Consider the following 20,593-nt stretch of genomic DNA (forward strand, 5'->3'; position numbering starts at 1 on the left):
TTCATAGTGTTACTTTTTCTGAAGTGTTAAATATATACACATATATTGATTGATTGAGTTTGTTATTATGAAAACTGAGTTTTCTAATAGGTGAAGAAAGTCTGCATCAAGAAAGAATTTTTGCATTTTACTTGTTCTTATTCTGAACAGAAGGTTGGGGGGAAATTCTGGGGTTGTCTTGTTGTTTATGAGTAAAATGCTTGCATTAACATCTATATTTTAAGGATTAGGCAAGAAAAAAGTTATCTTGTAAAGAAGCAAGTTCGTTTTTTATGATTCTTGAAATTTTTTGTACCTTTTCCCACATGTAGCAAGCTTAAAGTACTGATTAAATGGCAGTATCACAAATACTGTTGTACTGAATATGACATGAAGCAAATCATAGTTTGACATTTGTATCAGACATAATAACAGACATAACAACTTGGATATGACATCAGCAATTCATATTTTTTAAGTTAGCCACATTAGGGAAATAGTATAACATTTTGTTGAATATATTTGTTTTAAATGAAAAAATTATACCCTAATCAAGAAAACCAAAACTCAAGCTCAGTCAGAAGTTAATATAGGCTAAGAAAAATAACAAAATTGGACATCATGTTCACAGAATTGGGTGATAGGTTAGTCAAAATGCTCTCATTGGCCCATGTATAGACTACTATTATTTTATTTTTTTAAGATTTATCCATCTATGCATACAAGAATGGGGGTACAGGCCAGAGGTGTGGGGGAAGGGGAGTGAGAGGATTCACCAGAGATAGGGTGGGGAACAGAGCAGGCAGATTGACTGAAATGCACTGCTGAGGGAAGCAGTAGGTGAGTCAGGAGAGGTCTGCTGCACCATGTGGGTTTCTCCCTAGCCTGGGATTGAACTCGTGCTACAGAGTCTGCGGTCAGCTTCATAGGTTGTGTCTTAACACCTTGCACCACAAGGGAGGCCCCCTATTATTATTTTGTTTAAAACAATTTAATAAGCCTCTAGGAACTCTTCATCAGAACAAAAGATAGGTCCTACTAATCTACATCTGACTTAATAGTTTCTCTAAACCATCTAGACCAATTTTAAATTTCAAAAAACTGCTTCACTTATATACTGTTTTGTTGTTCATTCAGGTTATCAACAACATTTATATGGTAGATATCCATAGAACTTCTGTCGTTTCTGTATATGCACTTTGTATTGCAAAATATACTTCCTTCAGGTTCATACATGGAACACACACACACTTTCACAGACATCCTTTTGCATGTTGTTTCTGCTTTTGGGAAAGTGTATACAGAGAACTTATGTAGTGCTTTATCAGGTGCATTTAAATGCATTTTCTCAACTTTAGTCCTTATCTGTGTGATTGGCAGGGCAGGTTGAGGTTTGAAACTTCAAGGCAGTGCTTTCCTGGCATATTAAGATGCTTAATTAGTAATTACTTGTTGGATGGATGAATGAATGACTAATTGTTCTCACTCAAATACCCTTTGGATTATAGCTTCAGGTTTAGCTCTGCCCAGCAGAGATCTTGCCATACAGGAGCAACTACAATGTTTACTCACAATTCTGGTTTTGAAGGAGTAACTGGTGCTGGATTATCCTCCCTGCCATAAAAAACCCACAAGAATGGAAAAAATAAACAAGGGAAATCTTTCAGGCTTTGGGCAACAGGCTTATTCTTGAATTCATGTAATGAACCTCCCTGATTTTCCCTGCTTTCTGTCTGAAAATAATTTCCTAGACTAGTGTACAAGTAGAATATTGTGGCCTTAGTATACAAGTAGACTAGTGTACAAGTAGAATATGGTGCTGAACTTAGAATTTGGTGCTATTAAAATGGCTAGACTCTTCAGGGCCAGAGCCTGGAGAAGAAGAAGTTGTGTAGGAGAGATTTCCAAAAGTTTGTGTGTGCGTTTGGGTCCCTTATGAATTCTTGGCAGAGGGCTGGGCTGTCCATGAGGGAGAATCTCCTGAAGGATAAGATAAGATAAGATAAGAAAGGCTGCCCCAGGGTTGGGAATGGAACAGACACACTAGAGATTGTGCAACTGGGGGGTATTGGAGTTCTGGCCCAGCTAGAAATGAGGAATTTGATCAACACTGCAGGCTTCAGTGTGAAACACTAGAAAGACTATGAAGTAAAGCAGGGGTTGGCAAACTATGTCAATAAAATTTATTAAGCCATGCCCTTTCATTTACATATTGTCTGATTGCTTTTACCCTCACAGTGGCAAAGTTCAGAGGGCCAGCAAGCCGACAATTTTACTTTTTCATCCTTGAAGAAAATTTTCTGACTTCTGCCCTAGAGCAAGACTGACTCTAGACCACCTTCCACATCCCTACCCTTAATCCTAACAAAAGGTGTAGGAGAAGCATAACTTGGAGATTGAGTTCTGTCAGGTCAAATAGACATGATAAATATCTTGGACTTACTATAACTCTACCTTAATGAAAGTTTTACCTAAAACTAGAATATTTCTGGACAGTATTGTCTCCTATGGTGCTGGGACAGTGACTTTAGCCTGCACACTATAATAATTTTAAAGTCCTTGGTATTTCCCTGACTAATTCTGTATAGGTATATGTCTCATTCCACTTTAAAAAAACAAAACAAAACAAAAAACCCTCACAATATTCTTTGATGGGGGAACTTCCTTGTATCCAGTATCAATATTTAGTTTGTATTGAAAAATTTGCAAGAAAATTTGAAAGACCAGAACTAAAATAGTTTCCTGCTGAATAGGATCTTTTGTTTCCAAATATTTTACACATGTGTACATATTTTCTTTCTTATGATTTATTCTATTTATTTATGCATACAAGAAACAGGGTATAGGCCAGAGGTGCAGGGGGTAAGAGGATTCACCAGACAGAGTGGGGAGCACAACAGGCAGATTGAAATAACACTGCTAAGGAAGCAGAGGGTGAAACAGTAGAGATCTGCTGTGCCATGTGGGTTAGCTCCCTGGCTGGGATCGAATTCATGCCACAATGGCTGAGGATGGCACTGAGACTTTTAACACCTGCACCACTAGGGAGGCCCCTGTGTACATATTTTCAAAAAAACCTTGATATTATAAATTGTTTCAGATAAAGTAGAGTATAACCAATAACTGTAACCATCACACATAGCTTTTTCATATGCAAAGCTTTTGCCAAATTTACTTCAGATTTTTTCCTAAGAAACAGTAGCTCTGATATAGGCCACGTGTCCTTTACTCCCTGGTTTATTTCTTCTTTTCCCAGTGATAACCACTTCTGATTTTTTTGTGTGTCATTACCTTAAATTGTGGGAGAGATACATCTTTGTATCCTTAGTACCAAATTGCTCCCCAAGATGGTTTTTTCTTTTTACAATCTCACTGCTTTGATTTTATGCAGCTGCTTAAAAGATTCTCTAAAGCAAGTAGGTTGTGCCCAAAGAAAATTGACACGAAAATCTCATTTTACTACAGATGAAGTGAAAGTTTGTTGTCTAGATTCTTGATAAAATTTTAGAAACTTTTTTTGGAGAAATGTCCAAACATGTACAAGTAGAGAACCCATGTAAATCATAGGGAACCGCTCATCAATTTTTAATAATTATCAATGAACGGCCAATCTTCTTATGCTCTTCCTTATCCCCTCAATTAGATTGTTTTTAGGGAAAGTTTCAGATCTTCATGTAATTTCATCTGTAAAACTTCAATGTGTGGGCCTCCGCTGGTGGCGCAGGCGGTTGAGCGCCGCACTGTGAAGCTGTCTGCAGCCTCTGCAGCGCCATTTCTATCCCGGCCGGCCGGCGAGGGTCCCACATGGCACGGCAGACCTCTCCTGTCGCGCCTGCTGCTCCTCTCAGCAGTGTATTTCGTCAGTCTGCCTGTTCTGTTCCCTGCTCTGTCTCTGATGAAACCTCTCACCCTCCCGTGCATCTGGCCTGTACCCCGGTTCTTGTGTACATAAATAAATCTTTAAAAAAAAAAAAACAACTTCAATGTGTATTTCTAAAACATACGAATACCTCATCTATAAAAAAGTGACAATACTATTGTCCCTCTCCAGAAATAATTAATTTTGTTATCATATATTTAGTGTTCACATTTCCTCAATTATGTGGTTTTTTGTTTTATAAACATATAATCATGTACAGTATGACTGCATTGTAAAAGCATGCTTTTAAGGAATAAATTGAATCTCTTAGAAAATGCTCTGTTTTTTCACGTTTAAACAGATGGTACTTTAGAAACCTAAATGTATTGTAACCCTTTTACTTCATCAATGAAGGAATTGAGGTTCAGAGAGGTTGAGGCTTGTAGAAAATTAGCCTGCTTATTATCAGTGGACCTGGAATTTGAATGCTAATCTTCTGACCCTAAATCCATTGTTCTTACACTTACTACATTGTTATGTATACTTTTCTTTAATCCATCACCTCTATCAGTTTTCTAAATCTGGCATTTAAGTATTTTTTCCTAGTAACTTTTCATTAAAGAGCAGTGCTACTCTTCTTGTGATTTGCATGAGGGCACATCTTAAAAGGAGTTGTGAAAGGGTTGAATTATAGCAACACTTGTGCCAAAGATATTGAGCTGTTCTGAAAAGCTACTTGTCTTTTCTGACCTAGATACTCAGTTTCCAACTGTGGCAGAGGATGCCAGAAAGAAGAGAATGAATGTTGGCAAGGGTCAGGGAATTAAATTATTATATTACCAAAGGTTCTAATATATTTCTTAATTTTTATTACTGTTGTATATGAAAATTTTTCTGTGTTGATGCAATGTTTGGCAAGTTGATGCATTTTTTTTTCCTCTAAAGTCTATTTTGTCAAGGAGAAAACAAAATAACTTCTATATGTTTAAGTGGGTAATTTTTAAAAAAACATTGTTGCTTGTTTATAACTAGATTGCAAGTTCTGAGGTAGTTTTGCAAACCTCACTAATTAGGAGAAGAAAATAATTGTGTACATTTTGTCTTCAAATAAGGCTTCTTTGCCATGCTTTATTCTGCAGAATGGCAACAAAAGGCTTTTGATAACCAAAGACACCATTTGAAGTTTGTTTACCAAGACGCTGGTTTACTGTTAAGTGTTGTTTGCTGCATTGGGCATACTGGAATACTTGTTTCTTGGCACACCTTTCCTTTTTCCTTTTGATAAGAATTGTCCCAAGATTTGTATATTCTAAAGATAGTCAAATGACCTTTATCATAACCTTTCAGTGAGAGGAAAATAAATAGCTACTGAGGCATATACAGTTTAGGTGCCACCTCATGTTTGATCATAATTTAACGGACATGGCTTCAGGTTGAACTTTAAAAGATCACTCCAGAAGTACATATACAACTGCCCTTTGATTTGCTCTTGGAGACAGTGATATGAATTGGACAAGATGCTAGAGGGCTGGCTCCATTTCTAGTATGGCTTTGCTAATGTGCGGTAATATCTTTGTATGTTTGTGCTTTCATGTTTTAAAATATTATAAAATGAATTTCTACAGTTCTTTTTTCTACTACTTTTCAGAGCTGTTGTGAACATTGAATATCACGCTATGAAAAAATACTCTGAGAAATTTTCTACACTGTGCCAGGCATTGTCCTAGATATACAATGAAGAGTACACAGTGAGAACCCACTGTCAGTGCACAATTGCTGGATCATTCAGATGCACTCAGGCTCAGGGTCCAACAACAACAAACAGGGTTTATTTAACAAACAAGCTATTGGGGAAAAAATGTTTTTTAGACCACAAGGAGGAGCACACCTTGCATACTATTTGCTATTTTATATATAGTGATCTGGGATGTGCTCGTGATAATGTGATATTTGAGTAGACACCTGAAAAAGTGTGAGGAGGAGTTATATGGGCATCTGATCTAAACTAGCAAGTTTAAAAGCACTGCGATGGGAGCATGGAGGAATTGAGAAATAGCAAGGATTTCAGTTTGCATGGATTACAGTGAGTGAGGAAGGGAGCTAAAGGGGATGAGGTCAAGAAGTTAATGGGGTGGGCCTTCCCCGGTGGCGCAGCGGTTGAGCGCTGGGTTGCGAAGCTGCCCGCAGCCTCTGCAGCGCCGGTTCGATCCCCGGCTGCTCCCCGGCCACTGGAGGAGGGTCCCACATGGCGCGCAGACCCCTCCTGCCGCCCGCTGCTCCCCTCAGCAGTGTACTTCGGTCCTTCTGCCTGCTCTGCTCCCCGCTCTGGCTCTGGTGAATTCTCTCACCCTCCCGTGCTTCTGACTGTGCCCAGTGCATGTATAAACAAAAAACAAAACAAACAAATAAATAAATAAATATAAAAAAAAAAGAAGTTAATGGGAACCAGATTATTAGGACTTCCTAGGCCACAATGAGGTGTTTATCCTGAGTTTTGAAGCCATTGGAAGGTTTTGAGGTGTGAGCATGACCTAATTTATTTAAAAATTTTCAAGTAACATTGGTTTATAATAGAGGTTTTAATGTACATCATTATAAACCAACATCTGTATATGGTACATTTTGTTCACCATCAAATTCTAACATAATTTTTGGATGTTATTGCTGAGAATAAGCTCTAGGTGGGAAAGCAAGACTACAAGGTAAAAATGAAGGATTTGGTGGTGGATTTGATGTGGGTGTGAGAGTTTGAGAGATGTCAAAAGTGACTCTTGATTTTGGCATAAGCTATTAGAGGACTTGGGTAATTGTCTTCTCGAGAGAATTGGAACAACCTTTTTTTTTTTTTTTTTTTTTTTGCGGGAGGAGGTCAGGAGTTGTTTTGGGATACATTAAGTTTAAGATTCTTATTAGACATCAAGATGGACCTGTTGCTTATGTGTTTGAATGTGAGCCTGGAATTGAAACAGTACCAAAAAAAACCACTTAAAAGAGTGCTAAACAATGCTCAAAAAGTGCAAAGGGACGGTGCAAGGTGGGAGACAGATCACTGTCAGTGGATTCTCACTTTCGACTGCACAATTACTAGCCCACTCAGTTGCACTCAGGCTCAAACAACAACAAACAGGGTTTATTTAACAAACAAGATATTAGGAAAAGGAAAGTGTTTTTGAGGCCACAAGTGGCCTGCCATCTCACCCGGGATAGTATCCACACAAGTCCCAAACAAAGGCTGCTCGTGGAAGATGAGGTGACACTGCAACAACCCACAGCAGCTGTCTGAAGGTGGGGCTGGACACCAAACCAGACAGTGATGGACTCAATAGCACCAGGGGGTGGTGCTGGAGACCCAGAGGCTGTGGTCAGCTCTTTGAGATGCTGGGCTGAGTCCAGTGGTGCTCCCTGCAGGCGATGTCAGAGGCAGAGTTGGAGGCAGGTGCAGCAGCCACATCTCTGCAAAGGTCTTTGGAGGTGTGGAGACCTCGAGGTCTATGAAGCCTGGTGAGTCTGGTGGAGGTCGACTGCTCTGATACATCTTTCTTCCCAGAGGCTGGGAGCAGAATCCTTTGAAGGTGATACAATGAATGTTTCGTGGCTGATGACTTCTTTGAAGGTGGTCCAACAAATCCTCTCTTTGGAGCCCAGCTTCAGAGTGACTCAAGCTGACTTTTACTCTGCCTCATATCCCCTTCAAGGTCCCTCAACCTACAAGCCTGATTGGCCTGTTTATCAATCCTAAGCATCTGATTAGACTGTTTAGCACTAATCAGCTTGTTTTCCATTTTTCTGTCTGAACAAATAACTAATGAGGTGAGCTTGAACATGATTGGTTCATTTTTGAATCCTAGAACCAGACATTAAAGGGAGGAAAAGCCCAGCCTGGCCTCCACTCAGGTCATGGCAGGCTGATGAGCCTGGCTCCAGGGAGCCATGGCCAGAGCTGGCCTTGCTGCAGTTAAAAGTGGGGGAACATGCCCAGGTGGTGGGCAGAGGCCTCAGCCTCCCAAAAGCCATCTTCCCCAAAGACCTCTGGGGACAAAAGGATCCCATAACAGAACTCAGGGCAATATAAATTTCGAACTCCTCATGTTTAGATGGTATGTAAAGTCTTAAGTCTGGATAAGATTGCCAAGAGGGAGTGTGCAAGATAATGCAGAGATTAAGTGTGAGGGCTGAGTCCTGACACTGCAGCATTTAGAGCTTTGGAGATAAGAAAGAATGGAGAAAGCAGAGTAATTTATAAAGCAGGAGAACTAAGAGAGTAGTGCCCTGGAGGGAAGCCAAAGAAAGTAAAATGTTTCAAGTAGGGAGCAGTCAACTGTGTCAGCTTTTGCTGAGAGGTTGACTAAAATGAGGATTGAGAATTGCTCACAGTTTTAAACACCGAGGAAGTCCTGGGAGACCTGGAGAAGAACTGTATCAGTGGAGCATTGGGATGAGAGGCTGATTGAAGTGAATTTAAGAGGAATCGAAAGAGGAAATGGAAATGAGAAGTATAAACTGAAAGCATTATCTCTTAAAAGGGGCAGCGAATCAGACTGTAGGGAGATAGAGATCAAGGAAAGTTATGCAAGAGAAAGGAAGAGGGGGTGATTACTGGAGAGATTATCCTTGAATAGGCAATAGGAGATGGAATCTAGTAGGATTTTAATTGCGAGCCTTGCATTAGATTGGGATAGGAACAGTTCATTCATAATAACAGGAAGGAAGTTAGAATATGCAGGAAAAGATCCAGCATATTCCAATGTTGGCATTTTGGTTGAGAAAGCCAGGTCACCATTGGGATGTGAGGATATGTGAAGGAGGAGGTACAGCTGTCAGAGAAGATGTGAAATAATCTTTAGAAAAGTGGGAAAGTGGTAATGCCAGCTTTTTGTTTTCCAGTGGGGCTCACTGGACATTGTAGAATGTTTAGCATCCTAGGGTACCAAATGCCAGGATTATCCATCTAGTCATTGCGACAACTAGGAAACATCACCCACCTTTCATATCTCCCAGGACTGTATGCTGCCACTGCTTGAGAGCTATTGATTACTGTACCTTCTGTAGTTAGATCACAAATTCCGAAAAAAACACCAATTAGTGCCGTTGTGTAATTTACTTAGCCTCCCATAGCCACATTCAGCTTGCAGAGTTTTTGGTCTGGTGTAGCTTTTAAAGGGGTTGGATTTAACAAGAATTGGGGTTTTCCAGCAGAGGATAACGAGGGAAATTGCTGGTGTGAGTGGGTGATGAATGATGAATTGTGTAATTTCAGTTGGATAAGTACAAAAGTGAGGGCATGAAGAAGGGGAGAGACTATGAAGGGTGGTAGGATTATGGGCCCTGGCAGGGAGTGGCTAAAATAGGCAAGAAAGATGAGAAATTTGAAGGAAAGGAATACGGGGATGGGGATCCAGAATTTTAGGCAGTCATCCATGTGATTATTGAAATTACTAACAACTATGGCTAGAGTAGAGCTGAATGTGTGTCTCTGAGCTAAGTGTAAGTGGTGAAGTACTGAGGGAATGGAAGAGAGTTTGGGGGATTAACCCAAGATGGTGAAATAAATCAAATCCACAAATAATGGAATTTGTACTTGTGGATGAAAGGTCAAAAATTTCTAGTAAGTCACTGTGATGACTGCCATGGATATACATGGAAAAAGATGATGACTTTGCAGATGGAAACTTCTTATAGATTCTGCAGTTATGATAGTCTCTAAGTAAAGATAAATCTAGGGTTGAAGCCAATTATGTTTTTGAACCTCCCCTGAATGCAAGACCTTGTACCAGGTTGTTGGAGAGAAAGGAAGTTTCATTAAGGAAATTGAAAAAATGTTGGATGGCTCAAAGCATGAAGAAATTAAAGTGTTTTTACTAAGCTTCATGGAGGGGTAGATTTGAGATGGACACCTAATATATAGGACAATGACAAATCATGGTGGAGTAGAGGTTGCAGTATAGGTAAGGAAAAGGTTTAACTTTAAAAATGCAGTGGTAGCTTTTCGCAAGGGGTTCTGGGGAAGTCATTATTCTTGTTTTGGCTGGAACTATAGTGGTCAGAGACATGACTGTGAAAGAATTAACATTTTTTACATGGAGATTTAACCCCATAGATGAGCTGAAGTGGGAACAGAATTGTGTAGGAGAGGATAAATTCCTGTAAGTGGTAAAACATAGCAAGACTACTCTGCACAGTACTATACAAGTAGTATACAACAATAGTATCTTTGGATCATAAACATTCTTAGTAAAATGATGACTCAAACTCACGCTTTCGTTCCATGCTGCATCCCTTTTCCTGTTTGTTTGTTTCTTTGTTTGTCTTTAGTTTAAAGGGTTTGCCTTCTTTATCAGCTTTCTTAACTTTCAGAACAGCAGTCTTAGTTTTCATCCTACCTCTCAGACCACTCCTCCTCTGACTATAGTTACTTCTCCTGTTCCTATTCCCTTGGTCATCTTACTACCTATATGCTGAAAAGTACCAAATTTATATCTTATCTAGACCTACCTTCTGAACTGTTAAGTTCTTCAGTTGCCTGCTTGGATATCTAATAAATATCTCAAACTCAGCATGTCTGAAATTCCTGATCTTAATCAACAAACCTGCTTTCTCTGTCACTTCCCTAATTAATTTGCTCAGGCTAAAAACCTTGGCATCAATCCTGATGTCTTCTGGTTTGCTCATGTTGCATATTGATTCTGCTAAGAAGTCCTGTTGCAGTGTTCAGAAGATACCCAGAATCTGGTCACTGGGCTTCCTTTCATCCTTGCTCTCTATGTGGTGTATTTTTATTTTTTAATTTTAAATTTTTTTTAAAGATTTATTTATTTATACAAGCACTGGGTACAGTCAGAAGCGCAGGAGGGTGAGAGAACTCACCAGGGCCAGAGTGGGGAGCAGAGCAGGCAGAAGGACCAAAGTACACTGCTGAGGGGAGCAGCGGGTGGCAGGAGAGGTCTGCGCGCCATGTGGTACCCTCCTCCAGTGGCCAGGGAGCAGCCGGAGATCGAACCGGCGCTGCAGAGGCTGCGGACAGCTTCGCAACCCCGCACTCAACCGCTGCGCCACCGGGGAGGCCCTATATGGTGTATTTTTAATGTAGCAGTCATAGTAACTCTTTAAAGGTATAAATCTCAGATATTGTCATTCCCTGCTGAAAACCTTCTAAGGACTGTCCATCTCACTCCAAGTAAAAGTCACAGTCATTAAAGTGACTTGAAAGACCTTACATTAGGAGTTAACAAACTGGACCAAATTTGGCCACCACCTGTTTTGTATGACCTGCAGCTAAGAATGGTTATTGCATTTTTAAATGGTTAAAAATCATTGTTATTTTTGATGTACATATTACATAAAACTGAAATTTCAATATTCATAGTTTTTTTTAAACTATTTTTTTTAAGATTTATTTATTTATACAAGAACCGGGGGAGGTTGAGAGGATTCACCAGACAGAGGGGGGAGCAGAACAGGCAGACTGCCTGAAATACACTGCTGAGGGGAGCAGCAGGAGAGACAGGAGAGGTCTGCCGTGCCATGTGGGTATCTCGCCGGCCGGCCAGGATTGAACCTATGCTGCAGAGGCTTCAGACCGCAGGCGCTACCAGGGGAGGCCCTATTGATAAAGTTTATTGAAGCACAGCAGCACCCATTTGTTCACATTATTGTCCACATTTGTACTACAAAGGCAGAATTGAGTGGTGGAGCCTTGTGGCTTGAATAGCCAAAAGCATTTATTATCTGATCCTTTAATGAAAAGAAGTTTGTAACCTTTGGCCCTGTAACAGTTGGTTCCTCACTACTATCCCTCTGTCCTCTCTGCTTTGCCCCACACACTCTACTCCAGTCACATTGGCCCCGCTGTGGTTCCTCCACTTAATCTGGTATATTTTTCCTTCCCTGCCAGGAATGCTCTTTACATGGATAGCTGCATAGCTCACTCCCTCATTCCATCAAATCTTTGCTAAGGTGTCACCTCAGTGAGGAAACCATCCTGTTTAAAATTGCATTCTCCCTCTCTGTATTATTTCCTGTGCACACTTATGCTGACACCTGACTCTTTTTTTCTATAGCACTTACACCTTCTAACATACTGTTTAACTTGCTTGTTTTCATATTTACTGGTTTTTTTGGTTGTTTTTATCCTTCTAGACTTTTCAAACCACACACACAAGGGCAGAGATTTTGTCTGTTTTGTTCACTGTTTGTCCTTATTGCCTAGAACCATGATTGGCGTAGATGCTCAGTAAAGTCTTGTTGAGATACACCAAATTGGTCATCTTACTGGGTCTTCTGTCATCTACTCTTCTGCTTTGTACCTATTCTGTCAGGGATCACGAAGGGCTAGTACCCATTTATTTCAATGAGGAGATATATTTTCCTGCTACCATTACTTTGATTGGTTACCTGATAATTTCTTTTCCATTTTGCTCACTGATAGGAAGTATTTAGAAAGCATTCTGATTTCACTTTGCCTGCTTAATATAGTGCATTTTATCTTAGGATTGGTCATTATGCATCCTTGTTCTAGATACTGATTGAGAAAGGACTTTTTTGACCCGTGCCTGTGTTGCAAGGCTTCAAACGATATGGCGCGATTGAGCTTTTCCATCATTGTAGTTGTTTCTGAGTAGGGATGATAGCTGGATTTTGGGAGGAAGTGTATGTCATTTTTAGGTTTTTCAATTTAGCCTCCCCCTGTGTGCATATATATATATATATATATGTATAATACATATATGTAGAAATATATATATATATAAAATATCCAGGGGATATACCAGAATTCAGTATTTTTCACAATAGTATTGTCCAGAAATTGAATGCCTCCATGTAGACAGAATTTATTTGAAGTAACTTGGAGGAATGTTGAATTTACATGTGTTCTTTCTCTTAGTGTATTCTGAGTTCATCTTTTTATCCCCTTTAGTACCAAGCATAGTACCAGCAGTGGAAAAGGTAATTAGTATGTATTTACTCATAACTTTTTTAATAAATTTATCTTAAAGTGATTCTGTTGGTGTACCAGTGAGGTATCTTTTTCTAATTTTGTGTTGCCCATCTTTAATATAGCATACATGTGATCTTTTATAATAGACAAGTAGAACCTGGATACTTTACTTTGACATAATTTATTGTTTATTTTTTTATATACTTTTTTTTTTAATAGAGGCATTATTTATTTATTTATTTGTTTGTTTGTTTTGTTTTGTTTATACATGCACTGTGTACAGTCAGAAACGCGGGAGGGTGAGAGAATTCACCAGAGCGGGGAGCAGAGCAGGCAGAAGGACCGACACTGCTGAGGGGAGCAGCGGGCGGCAGGAGAGGTCTGCGCGCCATGTGGGACCCTCCTCTGGTGGCCAGGGAGCAGCCGGGGATCGAACCGGTGCTACAGAGACCGCGGACAGCTTCGCAACCCAGTGCTCAACCGCTGCGCCACCAGGGAGGCCCTGACCTAATTTATTTTAGAGAGATTGCATATATCAGCATTAACAAAATTTAAAGTTTTTATTTAGTTACTGTTTCGATAGAAATAATCGGCTGACTTTCATGTCTCACTGAAAAATGTGGAATTTTTAAAAGAAAATCAGCTCATTTAAATAATTTTTGCCTTAATTTTATAATTTCTCTTTATTGCATTTAAATAGGATTCCTAAATATTTGACTAGGTTTTATAGTTTGAATATAAAGAGATAATAGTCATTTTCAGTTTTGAGATTTCTTCCAATGAAAAGGGTCTAATATTTATGCATACTAACCTGACTTTGCAGACTAACCTGTTTAGTCTGTTTAACCTGTTATGCATACTAACCTGTTTAGTCTGTTTAACCTGTTATGCATACTAACCTGTTTGCAGAACCCTTACCAGATAAAGGATAAAATCACTCTTACAGCTAAATAACCAGTAAGTGGACAAACCCAATGATAAAACATAGATCTCACTAAAGGAGAGCTTACGAAAACATGTTATATCATAAGGAAATTTTAATTTATACCATCAGTTTATTATTTTTAAAAAGATTTTATTTATTTTTGTGTAGAAGAACTGGGGTATAGGCCAGAAGTGTAAGGGTGGGGTGGGAGTGGAGGTGGTGAAAGGATTTGCCAGAGACAGTAGGGAGCAGAGTAGGCACATTTACTGAAATACACCCCTAGGGGGAACAGCAGGCAAAACAGGGGAGATCTGCTGTGCCATGTGGGTCAACTCCCTGGCCAGGATGGAACTCAGGCTGTCATGGTGATAACGCTGAAACTTAACCCCTAGGTCACCAGGGAGGCCCTCTACCATCAGTTTATACCTATTAGAATATCTGTATAACTTTTTTTTTTTTTTAGGAAGTCTCTTGATTTATTGAACAGGTGAAAGAACTTGAGTCCTAGAATTTTACAATCACATCTTGAAATATACTATTATTTAGACGACAGTGATTTCCAAAAACAGATTCTGATCTGATATACTGTGTCAATATAAGGTAATTCACATTACAATTACTTCTTAGATCCATTCTAATCACAGTAGCTCTTAGGAAACATTTTCAAATGGAAGTATATAAGCAATTCAGATTAATTTTTTTTCTTAATGTTTTTAAATTTATTTATTTTTTAAAAAGATTTATTTATTTATACAAGCACTGGGTACAGTCAGAAGCACGAGAGGGTGAGAGAATTCACCAGAGTGGGGAGCAGAACAGGCAGAAGGATGGAAGCACACTGCTGCGGGGAGCAGCAGGCGGCAGGAGAGGACTGCACACCATGTGGGGCCCTCACCTGGGGCCTGGGATCGAACTGGTGCTGCAGAGGCTGCAGGCAGCTTCGCAGCCCAGCGCCCCACCACTGCGCCACCCGGGTGGGGGTGGGGACTTTTAAAATTTATTTTTAATAAATTATTTTATTTTATATAAATTTTACATCATTTTTCATTTTTGCATAATGTATGCATTTTCATTTTGGTTATAGTCCCCATACAATTCCCACCCCCTTTTTCTGACCCTAATCCCTCTTATTCCCCCACCCCGCACTGTAGTGTGTCTCTGGTCTATAGTTGCTTGTTGATTTTGATTTTTACTTTATTATAATTAGTCTTTTTCCTGGTCCCTTATTTAGGTTTTCTAAATTTTCCTTTTTCTTTCTGGCTTATTTCACTGAGCATGATCCCTTCCAGCTCTATCCATGTTGCTGCAAATTGCATGAGTTTATCTTTTTTGATTGCTGAGTAATAGAATATCTGTACAACTTTGACACCACAAATCCTGGTGAGTGTGTGGGCCAACAGAAGCTCTCATTCCTTATAGGTGAGACTGCAGAATGGTACAGCCACTTTGGATGGAAGAGAGTCTGGAATTTTCTTTAAAAGCTTGTATAGTCTTACCATATGATCCAGCGTTCATACTCCTTGATACAAATGAATTGAAAATTTATGTCCACACAAAAGCCTGCACTCAGATGTTTATAGCAACTTCATTCATAATTGCCAAAACTTGGATGCTACCATGGTGTTCTTCAATAGGAGAATGGGTAAACAGGTTGTGGTACAGTAAAAAAATGGAATATTTGGGCCTCCCTGGTGGCACAGAGGGTTGAGCACAGCGCTGTGAGGCTGTCTGCAGCGTCGGTTCGATTCCTGGCCAGCCAGGAGGATTCCCACCTGGCATGGCAGACCTCTCCTGTCTCGCCCGCTGCTCTCCTCAGCAGTGCTTTTGGTCCGCCTACCTGTTCTGCTCCCCGCTCTGTGTCTGGTGAATCCTCTCACCCTCCCATGCTTCTTACCTGTACCCCAGCTCTTGTATAAATAAATCTTAAAAAAAGAGTGAACCCCTAATGTAAACTTGAGCCTTAATTAATAATACATTGGTTTATCAGCTGGAACAAATGTACCATGGTAGAAAGTGTTGATAAAAGGGGAAATTTATATGTGTGGTGGGAAGGAAAGGGTAAGTGGGATTCTTTCTTAATTTCCACTTGATTTTTCTGTAATCCTAAAAACTGCTCAAAAAAAAATTTGAAAGGGTGCTTGATTAATGAAAATTGATATACATGCACACTCATGTTTGTGTATATTCTACCTGTGCTACATAAAACTGTTAGAATGAGCATAACTAATATTCTTCTGAGCTGTTTTTCAGAGAAATGTACATGTTTGATGCATAACAAAACATTTTATTTAATATTTGAGAGTTTTTCCCCTTGAAGTCATTTATTGAATATATGCTCTTTGGGAGATACTTTTAGGAGTTTTATAGAATGTGTCTCATTTCATTTGAAATAGTTATTCACACCATTGCATAGGTAGGAAAGCTGTGGCTTAGAGAAGTGAAGTGGCAAGGCCGGTTCTTGAATCTAAGTCTGTCTGACTCCAAAGCCTGTGTACTTTATGGCTTTTGTAATTCAGACTTTTTTTTTGATATAAACTTTGTCCACCAACTGTAAGTACTTTCAGAGTGAAATTTTTGTTGTAGGAGATTGTCTAGGTTTGAATCTTGACTCTACTGTATACTTTTCCTTTGTGATTTTATTGAATTTATATTTGTTGTCTCTTTATGCTCTGGTTTCCTTATGTGTTAAATGGAGATAGTAATTGAGGTTGTTGTGAGGATTAAATGACTTAATGTATGAAAAGCTCTTAGAATAGTATCTGGTAAAGCATTCGATAGACATTAGCTATTAATTAGTAGTGGAATATTTTCTTACCTTATAGATAAAGGAAGCTGATCCCCAATGAAATTGTCTTTGTGAATTAGGATTTCTAAGGTCATATAGCCATTAATGGCAAAGTTGAGCATTTTAATTTCAAGGCCAGTATTTTATCTACCAGGTTAACCAACCATTTTTCAAAAAGAGAATCCCCTTAAAAAATGTGTTTAGTTTCTTCCTATCTGCTTAGAATAGGGGGATAGTATAGGGTTATCATTTAGGTTCTTGACCAGGTCTTGTCCCTGATTAATTATGAGACCTTAGTATTTCTGATACTAGTTCATTTATAAATTGAAGGGTAGATGGAGGCGGACCAGATGATTTCTAAATTCCTTTTATAGCACCAGCAGAATATGATTTTGAGATGGGTGCTTTTATTGTGAATCATTGCACTATGTATGCCATAGCCCAAGTTCCCAGAGCTCCTTGATGTGTGTGTAGAGTAGTTTCTTGATGCTGAATGACTCAAGAGTGCTGTACTTTTGATAAAGGTGATACACAATTCCTCTGCTATGTCAGCCTTTTCTGCTTTCAATCTACTTTCTTAACTATGGTCGATTTATTGACTTTATCTATTTAGAGTGAAACTTGTGGACTTCTTTAGTTCTCTTCTGAACGCATAGCAGTTTCTTAACTGCTGGGTTCAAATGGTTGAATGCCCTGAAATGGAATAGGTTTGGGAACAGGAAATGCCAAGACACTAACGCTGTATAGTACAATCTTTATTTGGAAGGTATACTTTTCAGGAAAAGATGATCTTTGAGATGTCACTTACTTTGGGATCATGTTTCATTTTGTAACTTTCTTGTGCAAAAAGGCCTCATGGGCCACAGCATGTGTGGGTTCTCTCTGTACCTTGTATGTTATTTGTAATAAAGTAAACTCCACTTATCAGTTGTCATATAACCTTTTTTAAAAATCAAACTTCATTAGCATATATCAGGTGAATTTTGTAAGCCAGAATCAGGGGATTTGGTTACAGGGTATAGATAGTTTGCATGTAGCTCACAGCTAGGTATCATTTGACTATAATCATTTGCAGTATTGGGGAGTGTTAAATGTCACACCTGGAACTTTCCTGGTCCCAAAAAGTCAAAAAGGATTTTCGCTCCTTAGGGGAACAACTAATAAGTATGAGGACGATGTTACAGACAAAAGTTTTTATAAAGGGGTTTCCTTATTGTAATGAAATTTAACTTAAAAAAAAAAAAGATGTTGAGATGAAGAGGAAACTGTTTCTTGGTGAGTTTTTAATGCTCTGTGTTATGTAAATTACTCTGATATACATGTAGTTAAAGCCTGTGGGGTTTTTTTTTTTTTTAGAGATTTATTTATTTATTTATTTATTTATTTATTTATTTATCCATTCATTCATACATACAAGCACTGGGTACAGTCAGAAGCGCGGGAGGGTGAGAGAATTCACCAGAGTCAGAGCAGGGAGTAGAGCAGGCAAAGGGACCGAGGTACACTGCTGAGGGGAACAGCGGGCGGCAGGGGAGGTCTGCGCGCCCTGTGGGACCCTCCTCCGGTGGCCGGGGAGCAGCTGGGGATCGAACTGGCGCTGCAGAGGCTGCGGGCAGCTTCGCAACCCCGCTCTCAACAGCTGCGCCACCGGGGAGGCCCTAAATCCTGTGTTTTGATAGTCGTTTCTCTAGGCTTTTTTTTTTCAAGCTGAACTTATAATACACGGATTTCATCAGTCCTTCGAAGAGTTTAGTTTACCTTATCTGGAATAAAATAGGAACTCATAAAAGTGGAATAAAGGGGTAATAGAATGGTGATTATGCCTCTAGGGAGAATATAAGTGGTATCTTTTGTGGGTAATGATATCAGGATCTGGTGAATATTCAGGAGTCTGGCATATAGGTTGAAGGAGGAGCAGAGTCCCTCAGGAGTTAGGGAAAACAGAATCAAAAATACATTCTGAATTTCAAGTCTAAAAATTACCGAAGAGCAAACATTGTGCATATGTATACTGTCTGTCTTTTGGCCATTTCATATGGAAAAAACCCATGGTTCTAGATAGTGGTGATGTTGTATTTTCAGGTGTCTATTCTTTGAATAGGCTGACTAAAGCCAATTTCTAATTGCAATCTCATGGTTTGTTACAATGTTGTCAGCAATAGTAACATTACTTTTCCAGGTGGTACTTTTTGACTAAATCTTTGTTAATATATCTCCTTGAGTACAAGTCGGCAATATATCTCCTTGAGTATGAGTCGGCCTGTTGCCACATTGAGGCTATCAAGAGAGTCACTTTTCTGGCCATATCCCTTAGGCTCTTGGACCTTTAGTCAAAGTATATGTTAGCTTTTAGTTTGAAATGAGGTAATTTTCCACCATAAAACTGGTCCCCTTTTTGTCAGTAACATGTTTATGTACTCTACACTCAAATATGAAACTAACCGTAAATAAGTATTTATGAAAAGTTGTATATTTCTTTTCTTTTGCAGGTGTATTCCAGAGAAAAAGTCTTTAAACGTCTTTGCTGCATTGACTCTTAGCTGTCAGGGTATTCAGGCTTATGAGGAGGTATTGTCACACAAAACAGTGTCTAGTGAAGACGACGAGAAAGAAGGGAAAGGATCATCGGAAAAAGAAGCTAAAAACACTATAGAAAACCATGGTAGGTTATTACTTATATTTCCTGGATTTGGTTACAAAGGATCCTAATAGCTTAAAATTGAGTGTTAACAGTTGAGGGCAAGTGAAACTGGTGTTAATTTTTGGCTCTCACACATCGCATACAAATGGCACTCTATTTAAACAAAGCAAGTGAGTTCAGATTTATTATGAGCCCTTTAAACCACCAGATGGAGCCCCATGAGCCTGCAGGCCATCAATTATTAAATACAAAGAGGGAATGCTCATAAATAATATTTTCAAATAAATCTGGCATTAGTAAACCATACAAATGGCTAAGGTCACCTTGAACTTGAAATAATGTAATTTTCTTTAGCCTTCTATCTGATGTTTCCCATGGAAATTAAAAATCTTCCATCATCCTTTAATTACTGATATGAATGGGGAGCAGTCTGTAAAATTGTGTGAGTATATCACTTAAAAAACCATCTTTCCCCACTTTTTAAAATAATACGATCAAGTGTTGAATGTGCTGGGGGCACTGAATGTTCTGTTCTGTTGCCTAGTTTTTTTAATTGGTAAAATGGGCTGAATTTTTTCCCCCTAGTATTTTGGTTCTGCAGGATATTGTGTGAATTTCCCCCATAGTATAACTTAGAAAAAGCTTATAAAAGATGTTAAAAGTGAGGGAAAAGGCACAAAAATATTAATAATCAGCATGCTTGAAATATGTTGTTTAGCAGATCTGATGGTATTTCTTTAAATGTTATTTGGTTGAAAATTTACTCCCCTAGGGATTATAATTTAGTTGACTTGCTTTTTACAGAAGAAATTCTATTAATATGTTCTGGCTGGGGTCTCCCTGGTTTCACAAGGGGTTAAGTCTCAGCACTATCAAGCTATTGCCAGCCATTGCAACAACAGTTCGATCTCTGGCCAGGGAGCTCTAACCCACATGATGCAGCAGACATCTCCTGTCTTACCCACTGCTCCCCTCAGCAGTGTATTTCAGTAGATCTGCCTGTTCTGCTCCCCGCTCTGTCTCTGGTGATCCTGTCACCCTCTCCCTCAGCAGCTCTGGCTTACACCCTAGTTCTTGTATGCATAAATAAAAATAAATCTTTATTTAAAAAAGTGTTCTGGATGGTAGGAAAAAATGTTTGCTTGGGGTTCTCTCTGGTTTTATGGTGAGATGTAAAAAACCACTGGATTTATGTTTCTTCCCATGTAAATTATTTGCCTCTTCAGGTAACTTATTATAGACTTGATTAAAGAAATGCTTTAGATATATATATATTATTTGTCATAGCCAATGCTTATTAATTTTAAATTTAGTTTAAGTTTCTTGGTGTAGAAATTTTTTTTTTTTTAAATTTTATTTATTTATTTATACAAGCACTGGGTACAGTCAGAAGCGCAGGAGGGCGAGAGAATTCACCAGAGCCAGAGCGGGGAGCAGAACAGGCAGAAGGACCTAAGTACACTGCTGAG

The 20,593-nt window shown here is 39.1% G+C and overlaps 1 protein-coding gene across 6 annotated transcripts in view; it reads left to right on the plus strand.

Annotated features, from left to right (window-relative positions):
- Window positions 1–20,593, plus strand: part of STRBP (spermatid perinuclear RNA binding protein) — a 133,096-nt gene that overhangs the window by 49,212 nt on the left and 63,291 nt on the right. For all 6 annotated transcript variants that reach the window (XM_054689769.1, XM_054689768.1, XM_037494404.2 and 3 more), the window contains one exon: window positions 18,973–19,145. In XM_054689769.1, coding sequence (XP_054545744.1) covers window positions 19,143–19,145 — 3 coding nt within the window. In that variant the 5' untranslated portion in view covers window positions 18,973–19,142. The remainder of the gene's footprint in view (window positions 1–18,972; window positions 19,146–20,593) is intronic.

Source organism: Talpa occidentalis, unplaced genomic scaffold (genome assembly GCF_014898055.3).
Source record: "Talpa occidentalis isolate TD23 unplaced genomic scaffold, MPIMG_talOcc4v2.1 talOcc4.7, whole genome shotgun sequence".
Taxonomy (NCBI): Eukaryota; Metazoa; Chordata; class Mammalia; order Eulipotyphla; family Talpidae; genus Talpa; species Talpa occidentalis.